Below are 23,024 nucleotides of genomic sequence, written 5' to 3'. Positions count from 1 at the left end.
GTCTCTAATTTGTCCTTCAACATCACTATGAGCTTTTCTTTAAAAGGCACAGATTTTACCACAAACCAGACACTAGTAGAAAACTTTCTAATGTATCCCACTGATCAAGGACAAAACCCAAACTCCTTTACAAATAAATCCAGTATATCTTCAACTGGATTCTCACAAGCCTTCTTATCCCAATATACGATACACTATAGTCATGCAGACTACTTCTCATTCTAAACACCTTATAATAAATTTCCTGCTACATAACTTTGCTCACATAATTCCTTCAACCTATAATTCTCTTACTTTGTTATTTTCCTACCTGCCAAATTCTACTTAGCCTTCAAATTACTGCCTCTGCTTAAAACTGGAATTAATTTCTGTCCACTCTGGTATGAACATACTGTGTTTATACTCACCAACTGCTGTACTTACCACATTCTTCCTAATAATATGTGTATCTTAGTATTACATATCTTATCATATGTACGTAAATATGTATGTCTGTCTCTCCCACAAGGCTGAAGTATTGTGAAGCTAGCACCCATGAGTAAACACTGATATACGATGGTCCCTGGTTTGTTCAACTGAATTTGTCCATAATCACCTAGGCAACCTCAAATATGTTGTTTAGGACATAAAAGGGATGAAGATTGCCCTTTAAAGGGAAAGAAAAACTGCAACAAAAATATTTGAGGCATTTGTGAAAATTATTTTTCTGGAAACTCACAACCCTTTTAAACTTAAGGTACAAAATGTTTTAACTATTAATTGCTAAATGAGAACCCGAAAGGCAATGTAAAGCCTCAGAAAACACTTCAAATACTTGCTTATATATGCCAATTCATCTCTACTCTCTTATGATTTAAATAGCTTCTTGAATTCTATGTCAACTAGTAAATGGACCAGCTTTAATCTCATTATCATTTTAGGCCCATAGAAACAGTGTTGGGAAACCACAATGAGAAACCACTTCACGTTGACATGGATGCCTACATTTGAAAAGAAGAATAAGGGGGCTAAATGGTAATGGAAAAATAAAATAATCTCCCTAAAAACAAACAAATAAATAAATAAAATATAAATAATTCCAAAATTTTTAAAAAAAGAAGGTAAGTAGTAGCATGGAAGTAAAAAACTAGAGTCTTTGTACACTCCTAGCAAAAATGTAAAATGGTAGAGCCACTTTGGAAAACAATCTGGCAGTTCCTCAAATGGTTAAACCCAGAGTTATCACATGACCCAGCAAGTCCACTGCTAGGTACAGCCCAAAGAGAACTGAAAATTTATGTTCTCACAAAAACATACACACAAATATTCATAAAAGCATTATTTATAATAACCAAAAAGAGGAAACAACCCAAATGTACATCAACTAATGAAGTGGATAAATAAAATATGGTATATCTATAAAATGGACTATTACTCAGCAATAAAAAGAAGTGAAGAACTGATACATGCTACAACATCATGAACATTGAAAACATTATGCTAAGTGAAAGAAGCTAGCAACAAAAGACCATGTATTACATGATTCCATTTCTATGAAATGTCCAAAATAGGCAAATCTAGAGAGACAAGAGAGTAAATTAGTAGCTGTATAGGGCTGAGATCCATGGGGATTTTAAGGAATGATGGCTCAGAGGTCCAATATTTTAAAGGGGTAATGAAAATGTTCTAAAATTGATGGTGACGGATGCACAATTCTGTGACTGTTAAAAATCACTGAATTGTACACTTTCAACAGATGATTTGTAAGGTATGTGAATTATATCTCAATAGAACCATTAAAAAAACTGCTATAACAATTGTTATAACTCTGAATTATAACAACTAGCAAGTCTTAAGCAAATGCATAAATTATTGATTGGTAGGTAAGACAGCACAGACTCAAAAGTACTGTGTTTTCTATCTTGACAAGAAGTTCACTGGCAAAGTTCAACACATTCGCTGAACTTTCACAATCAGGGGCAATTCCATCACATACCAAACTTTAAATATGTAAATTATTTTTCAAATGTATTGAGAAAATGTACGTGACATCAATTTAGTTGTACAACTAAGAAACCTGGAATGGAGGTCATCCTTGACTCCTTTCTTTCCTCTCTCATATCCAATCCATCATTAAGATCTACCAATTTTACCTCCTCTCCATTTCCACAGCCAATACCCTAGTCTAAGACATCATCATGCTCTCCTGCTTAGGTTACTAATAGCCTACACTAGTCTCCTGTGCCTACTCTAACATCCCCTTCATTCTCCATACAACAGTGAAGTAGTTTTTTAAGAAAATCTGATCATGTCTATCCCTTGCTTAAAATTGCTTCCCATTGCCCTTAGGATAAATTCCAAAGTTCTAAAATTCTTGACATGGTCTCCAAGACTGCTGCTCTCCCTCTTACACTGACTACCACCTCACTGGCCTTCTTTAGGTTCCTTCACCCCGCTACGCTCCTTTCCATTCAGTGTTTTCTGGCACAAAGGCTCTTGCTCTCCAGGAGTTTTCACTCTTATGGGGGTGCAAGAGACACGGACAGAAAGGATGATTGATAGATGATGATAGATGATAGAGATAGATAGATAGATAGATAGATAGATAGATAGAGATAGAAAATTTGTTGCTATAATTATTACCAAGAAAAAATAAAACAGAGTAATGGGACAGAGAGTAATGGCGGGTGTAGAAAGACAGGTGTGACTAATATTACTCCCTCAAGGCAGTCTTCCCTGAACCCTCACATTAGGTTCAGTATCCTGTGACATGTTCTCATGACAACAGGATTTCTACTTTGCAGCACTTGTCACAGGCATAAATAAACAACTTAGACTGTCTGATTCACCGGGGTATTCAAAATTTCTACCACAGTGCCTGACACATAGCAGAGAATTAATAAACACATTTAAAAGGAATGACTTGGGGTCTCCAGTTTTACAAACTGAGCCATAAAATCAGAGGCCATGTGATGTTATCAGCTACCCTATCTAACTCTGCCAGAGCCCAAACCAAAAGTCACCAAGAGAAACAAGAGAGGTTATCTGTCCCACCCCTGCTCCACCAGCCTTGGAAATAGCCTCCACCTTTGATTTACCACTGCCTCTGTCATATTCCCTGCAATGTTTCATAAGACACGCACTTAAACAACAGCTGGCTTCAATCTTCCCTATCTAATCATGTATAAAAATAAAACATCATTTATATTATTGCAATCATTCCCATGGCAAATACGAAAATGGCAGAGCCCTAACTGAACGACCTCAAGGAGAAGCAGCAGCTTTGCAGGGGATTTTGTCAAAGGCAGATGTGAGCTACTCAAGTTCCATTTATAGGGCTTGTTTCCAAGCAAGTTTATTCTTTCCTGACTTCAATTTCCTCCTTTAAAAATGACATTTGGTAGACTCTGTAGATGCTTAAATTTCCCTTTTTCTTTTGATTACTTATAACATCCTTTAGTAATATGAAATCAAACCCTTTTTTCTCCACTATAAAAACACTTTCTACCATGAGAATACTTTTGCAAAGATTCAATGCTCAAAACATGTATTATTTATAATGGAGAAATTCTTTTAAAAGAATTAGTATTCACAAGCTCTGTGGTGAGATCATTGTAAGACAAAATTGGGAGCTAATTAAGCTCAGCAATTCTCATTAAATGGAGGGAAACAAGTAATATTAAGATTTGGCTCCTAAGTGCTTGGTCAAATGCCTATTAACCACAGTGTCTAGGGAATGTTCTATCCTAGTATTGTTGCAAGTATCCCTCTTATTCCAAAAATGTCCTCCACTCCCACTTCATCCCACCAGAGTGGTCTGATCCTTCTTTTGAAATTTAATCCTTTGGAAAAGAAAAGAGACCAGCAGTCTAACTAAAAAGCCTCTCTGCTGTTTAAAAAAAAAAAACAAGTACACAAATTTACCCCAAAATGTCCTTCCCCTGGATGAGTGCCACCCTTACTCATGCACAGCTGGTGTTTGCTCACTAAAATACTCTGTTCATAAACAAGCCCCCTCTATTCTATTATCACTGGCATCTATTAATTTTCAAATTGTCCCTACCATGATAAAATTCTATGCTGTGTAGCTTTTGGAAATAACCATTCTAGTCAGCACCCAATTCATCCTGACACAGATTATTTTTTTAATTCCTCAGAGAACTCCTAAAACAACAAAACTTACCACTATTTTAAGCCAAAGAAAATAAAGGAATTGGCTAATAAAATAACAAGCAGACAACCACTTAAAACCAATGTGCTATACCAATTAGGGCATTTTAAATCAATGTCTATTTTTAAAACTCTATAGTCCTAGCAACTTAGACAAATCTTAGAATATGTTTATTCCTTTAACACAACCTTAAAGTGTACTACTAGTTAACAGACGATTTTCTCAAATCCGCTCTGATTTCCCAGGTGATCCTGTTCAATTCCATGGTCTTAAATACCACTCATACTCTGGGGACACCCAAATTTAAATCTTGAACCCCAACTTCTCTGAGTCCTGGACTTTTCAACACATTCACTAAGGTGTCTATTAAGCATTTCAAACTTAAGATATGATAAGAGAACTAATTTTAACCTCCAACCTCTTTTTCAGAAGTCTTTTCCATTTCAGGAACTATCAACACCAAGAAACCTAAAAAAGTAATTAAATTCTGATACATGCTACAACATGGATGAATCTTGAAAACATTATGCTAAGTGAAATAATATAGATACAATAGGACAGATATGGCATGATTTCACTTATATGAGGTATCTAGAATAATAGTCAAATTCATATAGAACAAAAGTGAATGGTGGTTGCCATGGGCTGAGGATAGAGGGAATAGGGGGCTATTGTTTAATGGTTACAGTGTCAGTTTGGAATAATACAATAGTTCTGGAAAGGGATAGAAGTAATGGTCGTACAATAATATGAATGTACTTAATGCCACTGAACTATACACTAAAAAGTGGTTAACATAAATTTTATGTTACATAAGTCATTTTACTATCCCCCCCAAAAAAGAAGAAACCATCTCTGTCCTTCACCATCCACATCCAACTCATCAGGAAGTCCTCCTGGCTCTCTCTGCAAATATTTTTATAACCCAAGTACATGTCACCACCTTTACCAAGGTAGATGAAAGCCCAAGCTATTGTCTTTAGCCTAAATTTCTATATTAGCTACTAGTAAGTCTCCCTGCTGGCATCCTTATTTCCCTACAGCCCATGCTCTACAACACAGTTGCATCTTTTAAGGAATAAAGTAGATCAAGTCACTGTCCTGAATAAAAATCCACATCATACTCAGAAAAAAAGTTCAAATTTCTACCATGGCTTATCAGGGTCTGGATGACATGCCACTGCCTACTGCTCCCCTAGTCCACTCTAGTCACGCTGACCTTCCTGCTATTCTTCAAACAATCCAAGTTGATCCACCTCTGGGCTCTTCCTGTGGCCCAGTTTCTCAGTTCATTTAGATCTCTACTCAAATGTCTTCAGAGAGTCCCTTTCCGACAACCCAATCTAAAATAGCACCTCCCATCACTTTCTATTTCCTTTACTAGCTTTTCTAGCTTTCATAACTCTTATTATAACCTAAAAATATATGTCTATTTATTATATCTCTTCCACTAGACCAGCAATTTTCAACTTGCGTGCCACAAGAATTTTTAAAACGTGCAATGCCTGACTATTTAGTCAGGTGCACTGACCTCTTTTTCCTTAGATTGTCAAATTATTAAAAAATGACAACAGCCAACACAACAACAGCCATTCAGTGGGAATCAAATAAAAGTATACCCCTTTTCTGGTCAGATAAGCAAACAATATATTTTTTGTTGTGCCACAGAATTTTAGTAGTTTATGTGTGCAATGAGATGAAAAAGGTTGAAAATCACTGCACTAGACAGTAAACTCCTTAAAAATAGAAACTTAAGACTTTTTTTACCACTATATCTCCAGGACCCAGAAAAGTGCCTAGCATACGGTAAGTATTCAGTAAGTACACAAACAAATGACTGAAAGGCTCTCTCTTTGTAGAAGCACTGAGCATTACACCCTTCATTTTTATTTCATAAAACAGTATTTCTTGGACATTAAAGGAAATTATGTTATTTGAAGCAACCAAAAGGAAGCCTCAATCATCCAAGATTCCATTTTGCCTCTTTAAATCAGAGTCGGACATTGAACATGAAATACACCCTTGAACCTGGAACAATGCCATCAGTGTGGCTCACAGCACGAAACTCTTCTGCCAGTGTGAATTTCACCTCAATTTTTTTTTAAATTAACTAATTAAAAATAAGACTCTTCTCTCAGCGCTAGGAAACTCCTCAGATAGCTTCTGCTCTGATCTTCCTCCCCTGTTCACTAGTTCCTCACCAAGGACATAGGATTGTCAAGGTTCAGACTTCTAAAGATTACCATATATATAAAGCCTTTCCTAACTTCAGCTACCAAATGGTTATTTCAAAAGATACTATTAAATGTCTATAATATCTAAATATTTAATTACCTTATTTCTTCGTAGATGCTTTTAACTTGTATGTCTCTGACACCATAACTTAAACCATATTTCATTTGACAACTGCATAATAAAATACCCACGCCTTAATTTCTATGATTCCCTCTCCAGCACTAAGCAGGTAAATGGAAATATAACATTTGTTATTCCATTGTATATATAAGCACAGAGGCCAACAGACAAAATCACAAACCAATGAAATTATGCCCATCCAAAATAGTAATTTTCATTGTTTCTTGGCAGGAATACTCTTCAGCTGCATAAAATGTTTTAAATAGCCTAACAGAAATATGATACATGTATACCCTATACTCCCTTAAATAAGCTATATTTTTCATTATTTTTAAAGCAAATACATATGCAGAGAAGAGGATTAGATATGATGGTCATCTTTTATTTAAGCCTCCCCAAATAGCCTAAAGAATAGGACTAGATAGAGCCTTGGTCAGTTTCCATGGTGACTGGGAAAGAGCCCCATCACAGTCCAGATAACATTCTAGCACAAAATTGAGAGCTAACGGTTGTTCCAGGGTTTGGAGAAACCTTATGTGTCTTGTTCAATTCAGGAAATATCTAAACACAGGGCAACCCTGTCTCAGTGCAGGAAATCTACACTGCATACAAAGACTACCGGAATACTTTCCTACCTTAATTTAAGAATGTTAAATTGTTTATGAGCCACAGGCAGTAAACCAACTTGTCATTTATTGTTCTTAGAAAATTCTAGCTTATCTGTCCTGACAGTAATAAAATTACCTTTTAAAGCAACAGTAGGATACAGTTCTTCCAGTTCAGCTGAAAATAGGTGGTTATACTTTATCACTCATTGAATTAGAACAAGCTACCTGCTCTCCTAAAGCAGCTGTTGAATATTTTTACATAAGTACAAAGGAGACTTATGTCCTTTTGGAAGACAAGAGAGGAGACTTTCTGAAGAAGATTCTTAAGAATAGTATCTAAAAAACTATTTAAAACAGCAATCCATTTTCTGTAAAATTGGTTGATGTGGTTCATTTGGCACAACATTTGAGGAATGAAGGCAGAAGCAAGCTTATAATTATTTTGTTTTATTACACCAACAATAAATAAAGACCCTTTAAAAGTTTTTTCCCTTTCATCAGAACACTCACTGACCCACTTCTACATAGCGGTGCTGACCCTGGCCCTTTCACACAGTGGAACTGCCAAAAATGAACTATCACATGTACCTGACCAAAAAGAAATAAGCTGGAATGAAATCTGTAATGCAAAATATTTCAAGGACAAATTTAAAGTTTTAAAATACCACAACCAAAAACACAATACTATTCTGATTTCAACTTTATTCTCATAGACTTTAATCTTATCAAAGCTTGTTTTAAATATAATGCTTTCCCATTTCCCGAAATTCTCTGGCACACAAAAATAATATTTCAAATATAAGTTTTGGGGTTTTGTTGTATGTTTTAACAGAAATAAAAACGTTCAAGCACAGAATATAAACTCCCTTATTTGAAAGCTTCTCTAAGCATAATTCTCCTAGGGTAAAATAAATAAATAAATACTACTTGGTAATGTTATAGACATTTGAAAAAGCCCAGTAACAGTCGAAACCTTTGGAGAATTCCACCAAAGTGTAATCTGCCTTCAGTCACCTCACAAGCATTTACTGAGCACATAATAATGAGCCAGGCAACAGTGGCAGACATTTTAAAAAGCAGTCCATGACCTCGCGGAAGCCACAGTCACTCTAATAGCAGGAGACAAACATATGAAGCAATAGAAAAAAAAAAAAAACATTATTTGAAAGCATTACGAAGGCTTGGTGGGAATGCAGACTGCTGCAGCCACTGTGGGAAACAGTATGGAATTTCCTCACAAAATTAAAATTGGAACTGCCTTTTGACCCAACAGTTCCACGGTGGGGATTATACCCTAAGAATCCTAAAACACCAATTCAAAAGAACCTATGCACCCCAATGTTCCTAACAACACAATTTACAATAGCCAAGTGTTAGAAGCAACCTAAGTGTCCATCAGTAAATGAGTGGATCAAAAAACTGCGGTACACTTACACAATGGAATACTACTCAGCAGAAAGAAAGGAGCTCCTACCCTTAGCAACAGCACGGACGCATCTGGAGAGCATTATGTTAAGTGAAATAAGCCAGGCGGTGAAAGACAAATACCATATGATCTCACCTATAAGTGGAATCTAATCAAGAAAACAAACATGCAAGCAAAATATAACCAGAGACACTGAAATAAAGAACAAACTAACATTGAAATAAAGAACAAAGTAACCAGAGGGGAGGGTGAAGGGGTCAGCAAGAAATATGTATAAAGGATGCATGAGGAAGCCAGAGGGTGGTAGGATTGAGGTTTGGAGGTGGGGTCAAGAGGATGGGGGAGTAGCGGAGGAAAATGGAGACACCTGTACTTGAACAACAATATAAAAAAATTTTTTTAATAAATAAAGATAGAAAGAATAAGGTGGCTTCACAGAGGAAGTGACAAGCAAAATAATACGTGAAGAATTAAAGGAGCTAGGTGAAAAAGGCAAGGAACACAGTCAATGGAAAGGAGTACTTGAAGCAAAGTCAAGTGCAAGGTGGAAATTTATGTAGAGCCAACATTTAGTAACTAAGCTAAGCAACTTGTATAGAGACTTGTATGAAGTAAGAATTATCCTATAATCAATATGGGAATCATTATTTAACTCAAGATGGGAGAGATTATATAGACCATTTAAGAGGTGACAGAATACTCTTAAGTGAAATGTGATAAAATGCTTTCCTAGGTTTGTGAAAATAGAGAAAAGGAGATAATTCTCAAATTAAAAGGCCAGCACTCAGTGACTGATATATAAAAATGAACTGGGATGAGTGAAATGAGAAACAAGGATGATATCAAGATTTCTAAATAGGACATCAGCAGGTCTGGTATGATGGTTTTAAAACATGGCCACAGTATTTTTTGCTATCCCTCCCATCAAGAAGTGAGGTCTGTGTCTCCACCCCTTTAACTGGGAATACACATGAATACTTCAATACAGAATCTAGCCAAGGCTAAGTCACAAAAGACGATACAGCTTCCTCCTTGTTCACTAGGACGCTAACTCTTGGAGTCCTGAGCCACAGGTTATGAAGTCCAACTACACCAAGGTTAACCATGCTGTGAGGAAGCCCATGGAAAGGCCATGTAAAGACATCCTGATTAACAACAATCCCAGTCCAAGCACCAAAAATGTGAGTAAAGAGCCTCCAGATAATTCTACTACCTAGCAATTTGAGTCTTCCCTGGTGAAGTCCCAAACTTAGTAGAAACAGGGAAAGCCATCCCTACAGTGCTCTGTCAAAATTCCTGTTCCAAAGAATCTGTGACATTAATAAAAATGGTTGTTGCTTTATATCGTTTAGGGTAGTTTGTTACACACTGATAGATAAAATAGAAATAGTGATGGAAACATTAAATGAATTATTAAGGAACACAGGTTTTGGAGAGGAAGAAAATTATGGTGGTTCCATTTTGATCATTTAAATCTGACCTATCTACATAACATTAAATGAAGATGTTGAGTAAACTACTGAAAATAAAGATGTGGACTTTAGAAAAGAGACAGACACCGAAGAGGCAGTGCATGAAGACAAAGTAAGGATACATAAGTATGAGAGCGAAAAGTAAAAACGTGTAAAAATGGAGTAACATGAAAAGTTGGAGAGAAAATTCAAAGAGTCAGAGAAAGAGCCCTGGCCGGGTAGCTCAGTTGGCTGGAGCGTCATCCTGATGCACCAAGGTTGCAGGTTTGATCCCCGGTCTGGGCGCATACAAGAATCAACCAATAAATGTATAAATAAGTGGAACAACAAAATTTATACCTCTCTCTCTCTCTCTCTCTCTCTCTCCCCCCTCCCCCTTTCCTTCTCTCTAAAATCAATAAATAAAAAATTTTTTCAAAAAAAGTCAGAGAAAGAGAGACAAATCGAGACAGAATGATGTGAAAGCCAGACAAATATTCTCTAAGGTCAGCACCTGTGGTCAGCACTATCAAATGCAGCAGGAAATCAAGTAGATTCAAGAGTAGAACAAATACGTATATTTGGCAGAGAGTCAGTAACTAAAAGAGAAAATTCAATAGCATGCAATAAGGAGTCAACTTACAGAAAATGAGAAATAAATGACAATTGGGTACACTGGCACAGCCCGTGTAGACTACTCTCTCAAGTGTGGCTATAATGGGAAAGTAACAGAGGGAAGAAGTTTGAGGGGTTCTAGGGACTGAAAAAAGATCTGATTCATTCACTTAGCACCCAACAAACACAAATTTATATTTTTCAGTATGTATGAGTAAAATGAGTAAACCTAAAGACCAAGGGAGAGGAATTAGTAAAGAGAAACTGAAGATAACCAAAAGAAATTTATGAGTCAAAGTCCTAGAAAAGGCAAGAAATGAAGGGTCAAGAGTCCTACAAGAGGTATCAGATCTGACATCTCTTTTCTGAGGCAGGAGGGTAAGGAGGTCATGTTGACTATAGAAAGATACACTTGATAGAGAGAGGGAACAGCAAATTAAGTTACATATGAAAAGCCCCCTTTTCATGATATAGGAGGCAAGATCATGTGCTGGCAGTGAAGAAACTGGAATGGGATAGAAGACTTAAGAGTGGGAAAGATCTGGAAGAGCATCTGTGGTAAATCAGAAGAGCAGACTTAAGACATGTCAACAACCATTAAGTCAGAGAAAGATCCTCTCGCCAACTGGAAATGACAATTGCCCAAACAGTCACTCAGGCTGTAGATTAACTAAGAATGAGAACAGAGGCAGGCCTTTTTCAACTCTGTATCCCCATGACAAGCAGAGCACCTAGAAGATGTCAGGACCTCAATATATGTTTGATGAATGAATGAATGAATGAATGAACCTACATATGAAAGAATAAGAAAAAAGCAATTCATCAGAAATCTGTTCATTCTTTTCAGTGATTATAAACTATTAATCCCCTATCTAGCCATCACAATTATCAAATATTTGCAAAAAATCCATCACCTATCATGAATATTTTCATTTCTTACCCTAAAAGAAATTCTTAGTTTTAGTAAAGACTTCTACTCTACAAATACAGTTTCTGGGTCTCTCCTCAGTATATGCCAAAATTTGTGAATTTAAATGCACTTATAAAACACACTCCTTACCAAGGATTACCTTTGAATTGAAGAACAAAATGAAGCAAAAAATAATGATTTTGCAACTATTCCTTCTGGATCTCTTGCCCCAATTTCCCCTCTAGCTTTAAAATAACTATACTTTAAACAAAAATAGTGTACCCTCCCTCAAAAATGGCTAACCATAATATTGAAACAAACTATACTTTCATAAGAAATGTATCTGTTGTATATACTACCAAATTACACTACCAAGTTTTATTATATGTACCATATAATAAAAAACATTAAGAACAGGTTAGTTTAATATAGTGTACTCCCTTTATAACACTAGCGTTAAAGAAAAGATGAGCACCAACCTTATACACTTGAACTAGGTAGTATACGGGAGGATTCCCCATATGTAATTATGAGATACACAGTTTCATCCTTATTTAATCCAAAGTCATATCATAACTAATATTCCAGATTATAATAATATGTTTAAGGTGGCATGTAGACAGCTATCACAGCTAGTAAGAATGGCTCTTATGCCTGGCTGGTATGCTTCAGTTGGTTGGTCATTGTCCCACAAACTGAAAGGTCACCAGTTCAATTCCTGGTTAGGAAACATGCCTGGGTTGTGGTTTCAGTCCCCAGTCAGGGCAAGTATGGAAGGTAATCGATCAATGTTTCTTCCTCACATCGATGTTTGTTGCCCTTTCTCCTGCCCTTCCCCTCTCTCTAAATAAAAATAAATAAATAATATTTTTTAAAAAAGGAATAGCTCTTATTAGCAAAATAAATGAATTAACAAATGAAAACAGATTCATAGATACAGAGAACAGATTGATGGTTGCCAGAGGGGAGTGGTGTGGGGGAATGGGGTAAAAGAGGTAAAGAGATTAAGAACTACAAGTTGGTAGCTACAAAAGAGTCATGGCAATGTAACGTATAGCATAAAGAATATAATCAATAATATTGTAATAACTATGTACAATGCCAGGTGGGTACTTGAAATATCAGGGGGAACCACTTTGTAAAATATATGATTGTCTAACCACTATGCTGTTCACAGGGAGCTAATACAAAATAATATTGGACATAAATTGTAATTAAAAAATAAGAAACATTTAAAAAAGAATGTTTCTTATTAGCATGTACAATACTATGTGCCAGACACTGTGCTAAGTGTTTCATATGCCTTATCTCCTTTAACATACCCTTAAGAGGTAGGTGCAGGCAAAAGTCATACAGTTTGCAAAAGGCCAGAATCAAGCCCAGATTTCCCTGACACCAAAAAGCTAGTCTATTAACTGCTGTACATACTATCAATGAAGAAAATCACAGTGTTTAAGTGGCGGCGCTTAGTATGTTCTGTTCCAAGATAGCTCAAAAACCAAACCCTAAATCTTGAACTAAAACTTCCTAATTTTTCCTAACTTCAAAGGTTTCAGACAATCTTAATTATGTTTAAAAACCACTCATAATAATTTGTGGGGAAAAAAGCATGTCTGGAAAGAATAAGTATAAAGACATTATGTAATCATGGGAAAAAATAAATATTTTGAGATAAACATCAATGGGGAAAAAATCACCAAAGAAACATAAACCCTTTGAAGATATTACTGCTTCCTTTACCATCTTTAAGTCCAATTAAAATTCTAGTTAATGATTCATTTTAGCAATGAAAGTAAGTAAAAACTTAAAATAAGTTTTGCTACAAAAGCCAAATAAGTAAAATGCATATGAATGTTTATTTTGAAATATTACTTACAAATACCTTTTATTTAGCTACCAATACTAAAAACTGATATGGAACTTACTACGTATCAGTCATTATGCTAAGTACTTCACATATACGACCAACATTTAGATTTTAATTCTTTTATTTCTCAGGGACAAAAGGAGAGTTCAGCAATGAACAACTATAGACAATTTATCCAACATTTAGAACTTGCCATATATATGAAATACACATATGTTCACAACCCCTCTTCACTTAACATGCTCCACTGTCATTACCAACATTTTCCAAGAGCTTACTATGTACCATCACTGGACTAGACACTGAGGATTTAAAAAAGGAATAAAACCAAAATTGCTGGCCCCCAAAAGTGCACAGACTTGCAGAGAAGATTAAGAAACCCTTTTTTAAATAATATGGGAAGTGTTAGTCCTTCTCCCAAAGAAAAGAAAACAGAGAGCAGAGATCATTTCACAGAAGATCCATAATAAGGGTCTGAATAAGACAGGAGCATTAAGGGATGAAATGAGAGTACATATTCTGGACAAAGATACTTGCAGAAAAGAAGAACAGTTTAGTTTTACACATGTCAGGTTTGAATGCTCATGAAGCATTCAAGTGGACGTCTACAATAGACAACTAGACAAACAGGTCATTTTGTATCCAGGAGAGATAACCAGGCAGGTGATGCATTTGGAACAAGGGCACATACGTAGTAACTGGGCAGCGGGAAAAGATGAAACTGTTGGATAAAGAGTATACAATGAGAAAAGGGCTAAATAGAATCATGGTGTACACCATTTTTTAAAAAGCATGAAAAGTGTCTAAGCCACTAAGCCACAACAAGCCCTCTCATTCCATACTGCTCCTCAATAAACAAAGCAAAACAAAACAAAACTTAGCACCAACATACTGTGAAACCTGTCAATGCATTCATCTATGTAGTAAACATTTACTGTATATTTCCTAAGTCATAAAACATTGTACTAGGTGCTAAGGGCAGCCAAAGACGAAAAGAACACATTCCTTAATCATATGACAGTATTAGTATAGTAAGTAGGTTAAGAGCACAGGATCCAGGCTGGCATTCAAATTCTGGCTCTGCCATTTACTTCTTGGTGACCTTGGGTCAACTACTTAGTCTCTAGGTGCTTGTGCTTTTTTATCTACAACAGGGATCACAACAGTATGTATTCCTATATGGTTGCTATAGCATAAATGAGTTAAGAACTATGTCATGAGGAACACAGCTTGACATAGAATAAATGCTCAATAATGTTAGTTATATTATTTGTTATTATGAAAATTATCAGAATTGCTGCAGGGGTTCAATAATGATACAAAGAAACAGAATTACTGGATTTCACAAGATGGAAAAATGACCTTCACTTGGGGGAAATTCATCAAGCACTTCACTAAACTGGCCTTCAGGACAAGGCTAGCTCCTACAGTGCCTCTTTGTGAATTAGAATGCAGACTGCAGGTGCACATGAACAAGAGAGCAGCCTGGATTTCTGTCATCACTCAACCCTCAAGGAGCACCCTTATGCAGGATATAACCAGTACAGCCTCGCATGGAAGCCTGGCAGATGGGACATATAAAGCTGAAGAAAGCTGAAGAGAACACTCCAGTGGAAATGTAGAAGAAAGGCTGCAAACCATCAAGGCCAAACACAAAAGCAAGTAACCCGTATCAGCTGAGCACAGGGAGCATTTAGAAGGAGAGCTGAAGATAAACCCAGAAAGGTAGATGGGAGCCAGATCACAGAGGATCTTGAATACCATCAAGGCATTCAGCAGTGACTCTGAACAGGTGAATAATTTAATTCCAACAATGCTTTAGTAAGAGTAATCTGAAATTATGTACTGAACAGATTTGAGCAGGAGCAGGTAAGAGGTCACTTAAGTGGTCTGACAATCTGTGAGTTCCTCAAAGGCAGGAAATGTGTGTCTCATTCATTTCTGTAACCTCTAACTAACAAAGTGCTTGGGATGGAGTAGGCACTCAACAATTACTTGAAATATAAATAAATGAATGAGCCAAAAAGGAAGTCATGAGCCTTAGTCAGAATGAGTAGAGTGGAAATAGAAAGATACATATTGGAAAAATAGTTCAAAGACAGAAACAAGAACATTTGCTGGCTGATGAAATGGGACAAGGATAGGGCAGAATCAATAAAGACTATAAAACTGATAAATGTTACATGCACTGCTTTACAGGTTTCTGTGAAAATCAAATATAATTATGTTCACGAAAATGCTTTGTGGAAAAAAAAGACTGCTTTTCTCTGGAATAAAAGCTAGTATATCTAGGACAGATATACTACTATATTTGACCTTGAATATGTCTCATTATTTTAAGACATTTATCTTCCTTCTGCCTACACTAGATTATAAAACCTTTAAGAGTACATAATTTGTCTACTGTTATAAAGCACAATAAAATCTTATTAAGCGTTGCTTTAATTAACACTTTCCCACTCAGATGAAATTATTATTGAACCTAGTTCAGCTATACATCAAAATACATACAAATGCAGATACACACAAATATATACATACTTATATACATATACACACATTTTTCTTTATATTTCTAGGGTACCTAGCAATTAGTATTATAGATGCTCAATAAAAGCCAGTTGAACTGAAAAGAACTAAGGAATCTCACAGAGCTTATCAGTGGTGACCTTTTATGTTTCCCTCTCACAGTCTATGCTCTTCTCACCATCTATTAAATTTATACTGTAGAAGGAGATCCATGATAAGGGTACTTAGGGAGACAGAAAAAAAATCAAGAAATATGATTGTAAATATGCACAACAATGTCATGTCAGTAATTGTTTAACAACTGGCTCAGAATGGTGTAAGGCGCCTGCTTTTCGGTATTTGCCAATTTCTATGGTTTCTGTAGGACACTCCCACTGTGGCCTCTTTCAAGCTAATGTGATATCAACCAGTTTGCAAAATCCACGAAAATTTAACAATTTCAATCAGCTCACACAAAACAAGCATGAGCCAGCTCCAACACACCACTGGATGCAATTTTTAGACGCATAACATACATAATCACAAATTCTCCTCTGCAATACTATCTTCTATGTCCCCAAAGGAAAGTACAAAAGGCAAGGAAAAGGTAGGGAAAATCCATACACTATTCCTGTAAGGCCTTTGCCTCAATATAAAAAATAGTCTTCTTTTGAACTGGGCATACTATCCAGCCCAAATATTCCTTTTTCCTAGTCCCATGACATCCAAATTTTTCTGATCATGCAGTCCTATCAGTTAAAATGTTTAAGCATATATGCTCAAGATATGTTAATATATCTGTTTATAAATTACATTAGAACTACTACATTAATATAGTGTAAATTATAAAGCCTATGTAAAAGATAAAAATTAATACAAATAGAAAAATTTTCCTCCCATACCCCAGTAGACTATTTTACGTACCCCCACCCCACTCTGGGGTTTACACAATCCAGTTTAAAGATTAGTAAGGCCAACATTAAAAGTAAAATAAAGAACCGCCTGCATCTATTTCCCCTAAGCCTACAACCCATCTTATTAGGGCTTCCCAATCCATACTGAAGAAAGGTAAGCACCAACCATGGAAAAGATAGAAGAAGAGCGTCAATAAGGTCTTAAAAAAAAGTTGGACTAAGGACAATAGAGCTCCATGGAATTAAGACTCCATGGCATTAAATCATTAGAGAGGCTACAAAGACACCATCCTAACTGGAGTTTTTAACCCCATAAACCAACACACCCTAGCGCCATATTCCAATAAATGTCCTTGGACCTTAAGCCATCTGTATCAGTTCAGGCAAATAGAAGGGCTGAGAGGAAACCTGAGTTTCCCCTAAACCAAGCCTGTCCTCTAAACATGTATTAATAAAACCTTAAGCTGGGACATATAGAGTACAAGACTATGCCAGATACATATAAATCATTAGGCACAACCCTTCTTTTCTATTGCAGATAGACCGCTGGCAGATCACAGTTTAAGCCAAACATGCTAATCCCTAACCAAAAGCACTATTAATCAAGTATGCAAGCTATATAAAATTGATCTTAAGTGTATATAAATTAATTAAAGACAACAAGATACTAGTCAATCATAAAGTACTGTATTATGTAAGTCAGATTACCTTTGAATTATCACAATGTGCTGCTCAAATTACCTTTATTCTTCTTCTTAACTTCTACGCTAACTTTGCTACAAAATACAGAGAAATTTGAAAACACAAACAAACAAAACGAAACCACCTTCCTCAGGATCACATAATACTGAAGAGCTTATTAAGGAAGATTTTATAAACATATTTAAAAACACTAAAGGATACTAAATGCTTTCTGAAGATGTTGCCCAAGGAAAGTCTTACTGCTTTCCCTTTCTTGTTGCCAATTTCTTATAAAGCATTAAAGATGAGGATGCCCTTATCCCTCATCTTTAAGGGATAAAAATGAGGGATAAAGGGACGGGGGGGCACCCAGAAAAGAAAAAAAGTCCTGCGCTTCTATCTCATCAAGACTAGCAGCATTTAACATGAAGGAATCAACCCCTTTTTAACTATTCTTTTCATCCTTTGATTCCTTATTACACAGTTGCTTCACATTGTCTTAAGACTCAAAGCTTTGACTGAAATAACCAAAATAAAGATCCCCACAAATTTATCTACCTTCCCACCCACTGAATTCTCCCCATTTTCTTTTTTCTCTAAGGAAAATGGGGTCCCTTCTCCAGGGTAACTAATTGCTCTGATAAAAATTATTTTTTTTAATGTATTACTGGCTCTTACTTCAATAAGGTTGCCTAAGTATACATTTTCTCTTTTCCAAATGCCCATTGAAACAAGAGGAAAAAATAGTTTACAACTAAATAAAAAACAAACACATTAGAAAACAAAAAAGGGTGCCATTTGCAGAATAGAGTTTTACAAACCTCTAGATCCATGCTTTTCAAACTTTAGCATGCATCAAAATCACCTAGAGGGCTAGTTAGAACACAGATTGCAGGAACACTCTTAGGGTTCCCGATTCAGTAGGTGTGGGGTGGGGTGCAAGATTTTGTATGTCTGACAAGTTCCCAGGTGATGCTGACTCTGCTGGTCTGAGGACCACATTATGGGATCCACCATCGTAAGTAAACAAAGATTATTAAAAGTGACATTTTTTATTAATTGTAATTAGCATTTTCAGAGATATTCAAACAAATGATACAACTGTTTTTTAAGAGGGAAAGGACAGCAATTGGAAAATAAAAATAGTTCTGGAAAATTGGAAAAAATATAATTTCTGAATTTTAAATAGATCAGAAAGACTAAATAACTAAAACCTAGAACAAAGAGTTAATGGAAAATATGAGAGAAAAATTAACTACCATAAAGTGTCAACATCTATGTAATAGGTTTCTGAAGCAAGAACACATCACAAAAAGTAAACAATGAAGAAATTTCCCCTAAGCTGAAGAAGACTAAAGCCTTGATACGATTTGGCCGATTCCAAAGCATGTTAAAAAAAAAATGTAAAGCCAACAACCAGATGCATATTTGTGACATTTCTAAACTAAGAAAACTAAAAGCTTTGAGGGGAAAACATAGGTTATTACAAAGCAATATAAATCAGACTAGCAACAAACATCTCCTTAGAATGCCAGAAAAAAATGGAATTTTGTTTTCAGAGTTCAGAGAGGAAATTATTTTAAACTTGAAATTCTACATCTAGTCAATCAAATATGAAGGCAAAATAAAGACATCTTGGAAAATTAAAGAATTAAAAAAATTGATTTTCTGTCTATACTCGTTTCCTACTTCGATCATAAGAAATCATCAAAGAAATCCAAAATGGGTTTCAAAGAGCTAGTATCAGGGTGTTAGCAGAATTATATGCCTTTTCTAGCTTCTAGAAGCTGCCTAAATTCTGTGACCAGTGGCTCCCTTTCATTTTCATTAGTATTATTTGTTTTTAAAGATTTTATTTATTTATTTTTAGAGCGAGAGGAAGGGAGGTAGAAAAAGAAGGAGAGAAACACCAATGTGTGGTTGCCTCTCATACGTCCCCCACCGGAGACCTGGCCAACAACCCAGGCATGTGCCCTGACTGGGAAAAGAACCAGTGACCCTTTGGTTCACAGGCTGGCATTCAATCCACTGGCCACACCAGCCAGGGTTTCATTAGTACTATTAAATGTAACCAGTACATACAGCAGATTTTTTAGTTCCTTGAAGACATACAAATGACTAGAGCTACACTATATAGCTTCTGACAAAATGAAAATGTAAATATTCTTTTTATCATAGTCTTAAAAAACATTTTAATAAATTAGTATTTCTATTAATATACACCTACCGAATCATTTGCTCCTAGTGCAAGTGCAAGGTTCACTGTAAGAAACAAAAAGTAATTAGATTTAGTTCCTTCTACTGAAATTCATTTTGCCTTTTAATATTTCTCATGTAAGAACTGAAGCACAGAAATTTTTAATATATCTCCCTTACTGGTAAGAAACAAAGACATGGAAAGAATTCAGGAAGTAAAAAAGACAAAAAAGAAAATATTCCAACAATAAGCAGTAAATGCTTATTAACATTTCAAATAATCCATTTATAATGTTACAATTTTGTTTAAATAATCCACTTAGTTTTTTAAAAATGTAAATGGTATATATAGTTTAATTATTTTCAAAATAGAAGGGACATTTACTGAAGCACCTATGTGACACTATATACTTTTTCTCTGATATTTACTTACTTCTATGCTGTCACATTCTATGGCAATAGATAATATTCTAACCAAAAAAAAGAAGCACTAGCCAACAGGCCCATCAAATTACACTGCGCAAAACCGTGGCTGTCAAGATGAAAATACCATCTTTAACCAGTCCAAGTAATCACAGAGCATGCAAAAGGACTCACACCACTGAAAACAGGTAAATGTATTCTGAATTTTCAAAAAAAAAACAAGAGGTGGATTCTAGAACCAAAGACTAAGAGCTTCTAAGTTTTAAAACAAAATATCAAATAGATGTATAGTAAGCCCTGTGTGTAGGATACAGCATGAACTCATTAAGAACACTCACTAACTAATCATTTTAATGATAATGTATTATCTATTAAATAGTAAATTTAGGGCCTATCATCGCTACAATATTTAGTAAATCTTAATTTCTTCAAACATCTGAAAAACTCTTCCACAATTACCTTCAGGCCAAAATGGGGAAAAATTGAGATAATAACTCTATATAGTTGGATTTGTACCTAGTTGTACAACTATTAAACCACTAGACCAAGGAATTGCTAAATATGGCTGTAAGTCAAGATACAAAATCTCTAGTGACAGTCACAGAACTCTACCTGGCCCTTCTTATTTCAAATGTCATTGATTTCAATGGAAATAGAGAATTTTAAGATATATATCTTCCATATATCTTAAAATTATATTTTAAAGTTGGGGCATATATATCTCCCAACTTTAGATTAATAATCTGGAAAAAAAATCAAAATTTAGTCAGTATAGAACCAACCCAAAATTAACAAAATGACATATAATAAGGTAATCATTTTTTTAAAAATCAACTGCAAAAGAGATAGGCTGGATAAGAGCTGAATTAGCAACCATTCCTATTAAAATGACTGAATAAGACATGACAGCCAGTAAGACATGAGAACTTTATGACTCCAAATTAATAATACTCTATTGAGTAGGATTAGGAGAAGGGATGTTACCCTTCTAAATTATTACATTGGAATAATTGTTTTTTAAAAATAAAAGGTCTCTTTTGAAATAATTTGGGAGCATATGATTATTAGTCTTGGATGGTAACTCTCCTATTTCTGGTGTACTCCTTTATGGGTAATATGAGGATTTCAGTCACAATGTAATCTATAATCAATTACAAAGAGCCACCACAAAAGAAAATTCTCTGCTCCAACAAATTAGTATCAAAGATATAAAGATTAGATGATAATTACATTAAATCTTTTCAACCATTTTCAAATATTAGATATTGACTTTATAAATGCTGAAAATCATATTATGGTTAAATAAAAAAGGTCACAATAATATAAACAATCTCATTGCAGCTACATGCACAACTATATGTACATGGAACAAGACTGGAAAAGAACATAGAAGAACAAACATAATTTAGTATTAAAGTCTAGGTGTTTTAAAAATAATAATAACAGTAACCAAATACTGAGCACTTATTGCAGAGACACTAGGCTAAGTTTAGTTTAATTTACATAACTATTCTGTGAAAAAGGTTATCACCATTGCCATTTTTACAGCTAAATAAATTTAAGAGCTGATGGGCAATCTCACCATCTTTTCCTCAGTTAAGGAGTCAGAGACCTGGCTATGTACCTAGCTTTGTCTAATTCCAAAATCTAAACTCCTAATCCCTACCAACTCCTGATACTATGTAACCAGCTATTAGGAACTCCACAAATACTAAGATTTTAAAGAACAAATACATAATCTTAATAGTGTTCACTCACCAGTTGGCATAAGTTCCTAATCAAGATCAGAATTAATACGCTATAATACCTGCTGTAGTAGACTTTCCAACTCCACCCTTTCCAGAAGCCACTACTATAACTTGTTTAACACCTTCAATAGGTTTCTGCTTTGGAAGTCCTCGGGACATGATTTGTGTTCTTCTTTGTTTTAGGGTCTCATTCTCAGCGCCAGATATCTTTAAAAAAAAAAAAAGTTTTATGTAAGCCATCTCCATTATCATGCTGTAAAGTAAAAACAGTTCGGAGTTTGTGATTAAGACAGCTTTCATTTCCAGTCCAATTCTGCTCATTTCTACTATTTAGGCCTTTAGCGCTATTCACCTACTTCTATTGATTATAATCGTAGACATGCTGTTGAAGTTGAAATTTATTTGTCAAGACACCCTAACGTTAAAAATGTAAAGTAACGCCTCTTTACAGCGTTAAATTCTCCGTATGTTCTTCTCTTAAACTATTTTCTAAATAAGCCAACATTAACAAAGCAATGTGCAAGTCACACAACCCTGTTCTAAACGTGTTTCACGTCCCTCCACACCTCGGCCTGATCCTACTGGGGGCCTGGCTGCAAACTGGGGACGATCAGGCGACTGCGGCCTCGCGGGGGTGCCAAGTGGGCGGGGGCCCACGAGAGGCTTAGGCGAGCCTTAGGCAAGAGGCACTTGGGGCCCTGCCGCCCCAGCATCTCCGTACAGCCATTCTCCCGCTGCCCTGCTGCACCACGGACCTGGCGCCGACTAACCAACATTCGGCTTCCCCCAGGTGGGGCACAGGCCCTGCTGCCACCCCGAAGCGACACCCCACCAAAAAGCAGCACGCGCTGCCAAGACCCCATGGTAGAACACTGCTCTCAGCCCAGCCCGGAAACTGTCGCGGTTGGCGCCGAGTAATGACGTCACGTGGCAACACTCGGCTTCCTCTCCCTAGCGACAAGCCTCCTCTGAGTTTCTTTAGCCCAGCAAACCAACTGCTCTCTGTCTCCCTCGTAGCCAGATTAAAAACATTTTACCGTGTTTTTAACCAAATGCTTGTGAAGCGTTTTCACGTACCTCATCTCATTTGATCCCCACAAAAGTCCTGGAGTAGGTAGATGGGAGACTCAGCAGAATCCTGTTTAGTTTTCATTAGCAAGAAAACAGAGACT

The 23,024-nt window shown here is 35.9% G+C and overlaps 1 protein-coding gene across 1 annotated transcript in view; it reads right to left on the bottom strand.

The window, feature by feature from the left end:
- Nucleotides 1-22,746, bottom strand: part of NUBPL (NUBP iron-sulfur cluster assembly factor, mitochondrial) — a 245,613-nt gene extending 222,867 nt beyond the window's left edge. Inside the window, exons 1-3 of the mRNA XM_054577918.1 lie at nucleotides 22,608-22,746; nucleotides 21,912-22,059; nucleotides 19,713-19,747 (exon numbers count right to left, since the gene is read on the bottom strand). Of these exons, the coding sequence (XP_054433893.1) occupies nucleotides 19,713-19,747; nucleotides 21,912-22,059; nucleotides 22,608-22,715 (291 nt within the window). The 5' untranslated portion in view covers nucleotides 22,716-22,746. The remainder of the gene's footprint in view (nucleotides 1-19,712; nucleotides 19,748-21,911; nucleotides 22,060-22,607) is intronic.
- Nucleotides 22,747-23,024: the final 278 nt, after the last annotated feature.

This window comes from Pteronotus mesoamericanus, unplaced genomic scaffold (assembly GCF_021234165.1).
Source record: "Pteronotus mesoamericanus isolate MK-2021 breed Mesoamerican mustached bat unplaced genomic scaffold, CSHL_Meso_final contig_46, whole genome shotgun sequence".
NCBI classification, from domain to species: Eukaryota; Metazoa; Chordata; class Mammalia; order Chiroptera; family Mormoopidae; genus Pteronotus; species Pteronotus mesoamericanus.
The sequence above is the reverse complement of the archived record's forward strand: the minus strand, read 5'-3'. Positions and strand labels throughout refer to the sequence as shown.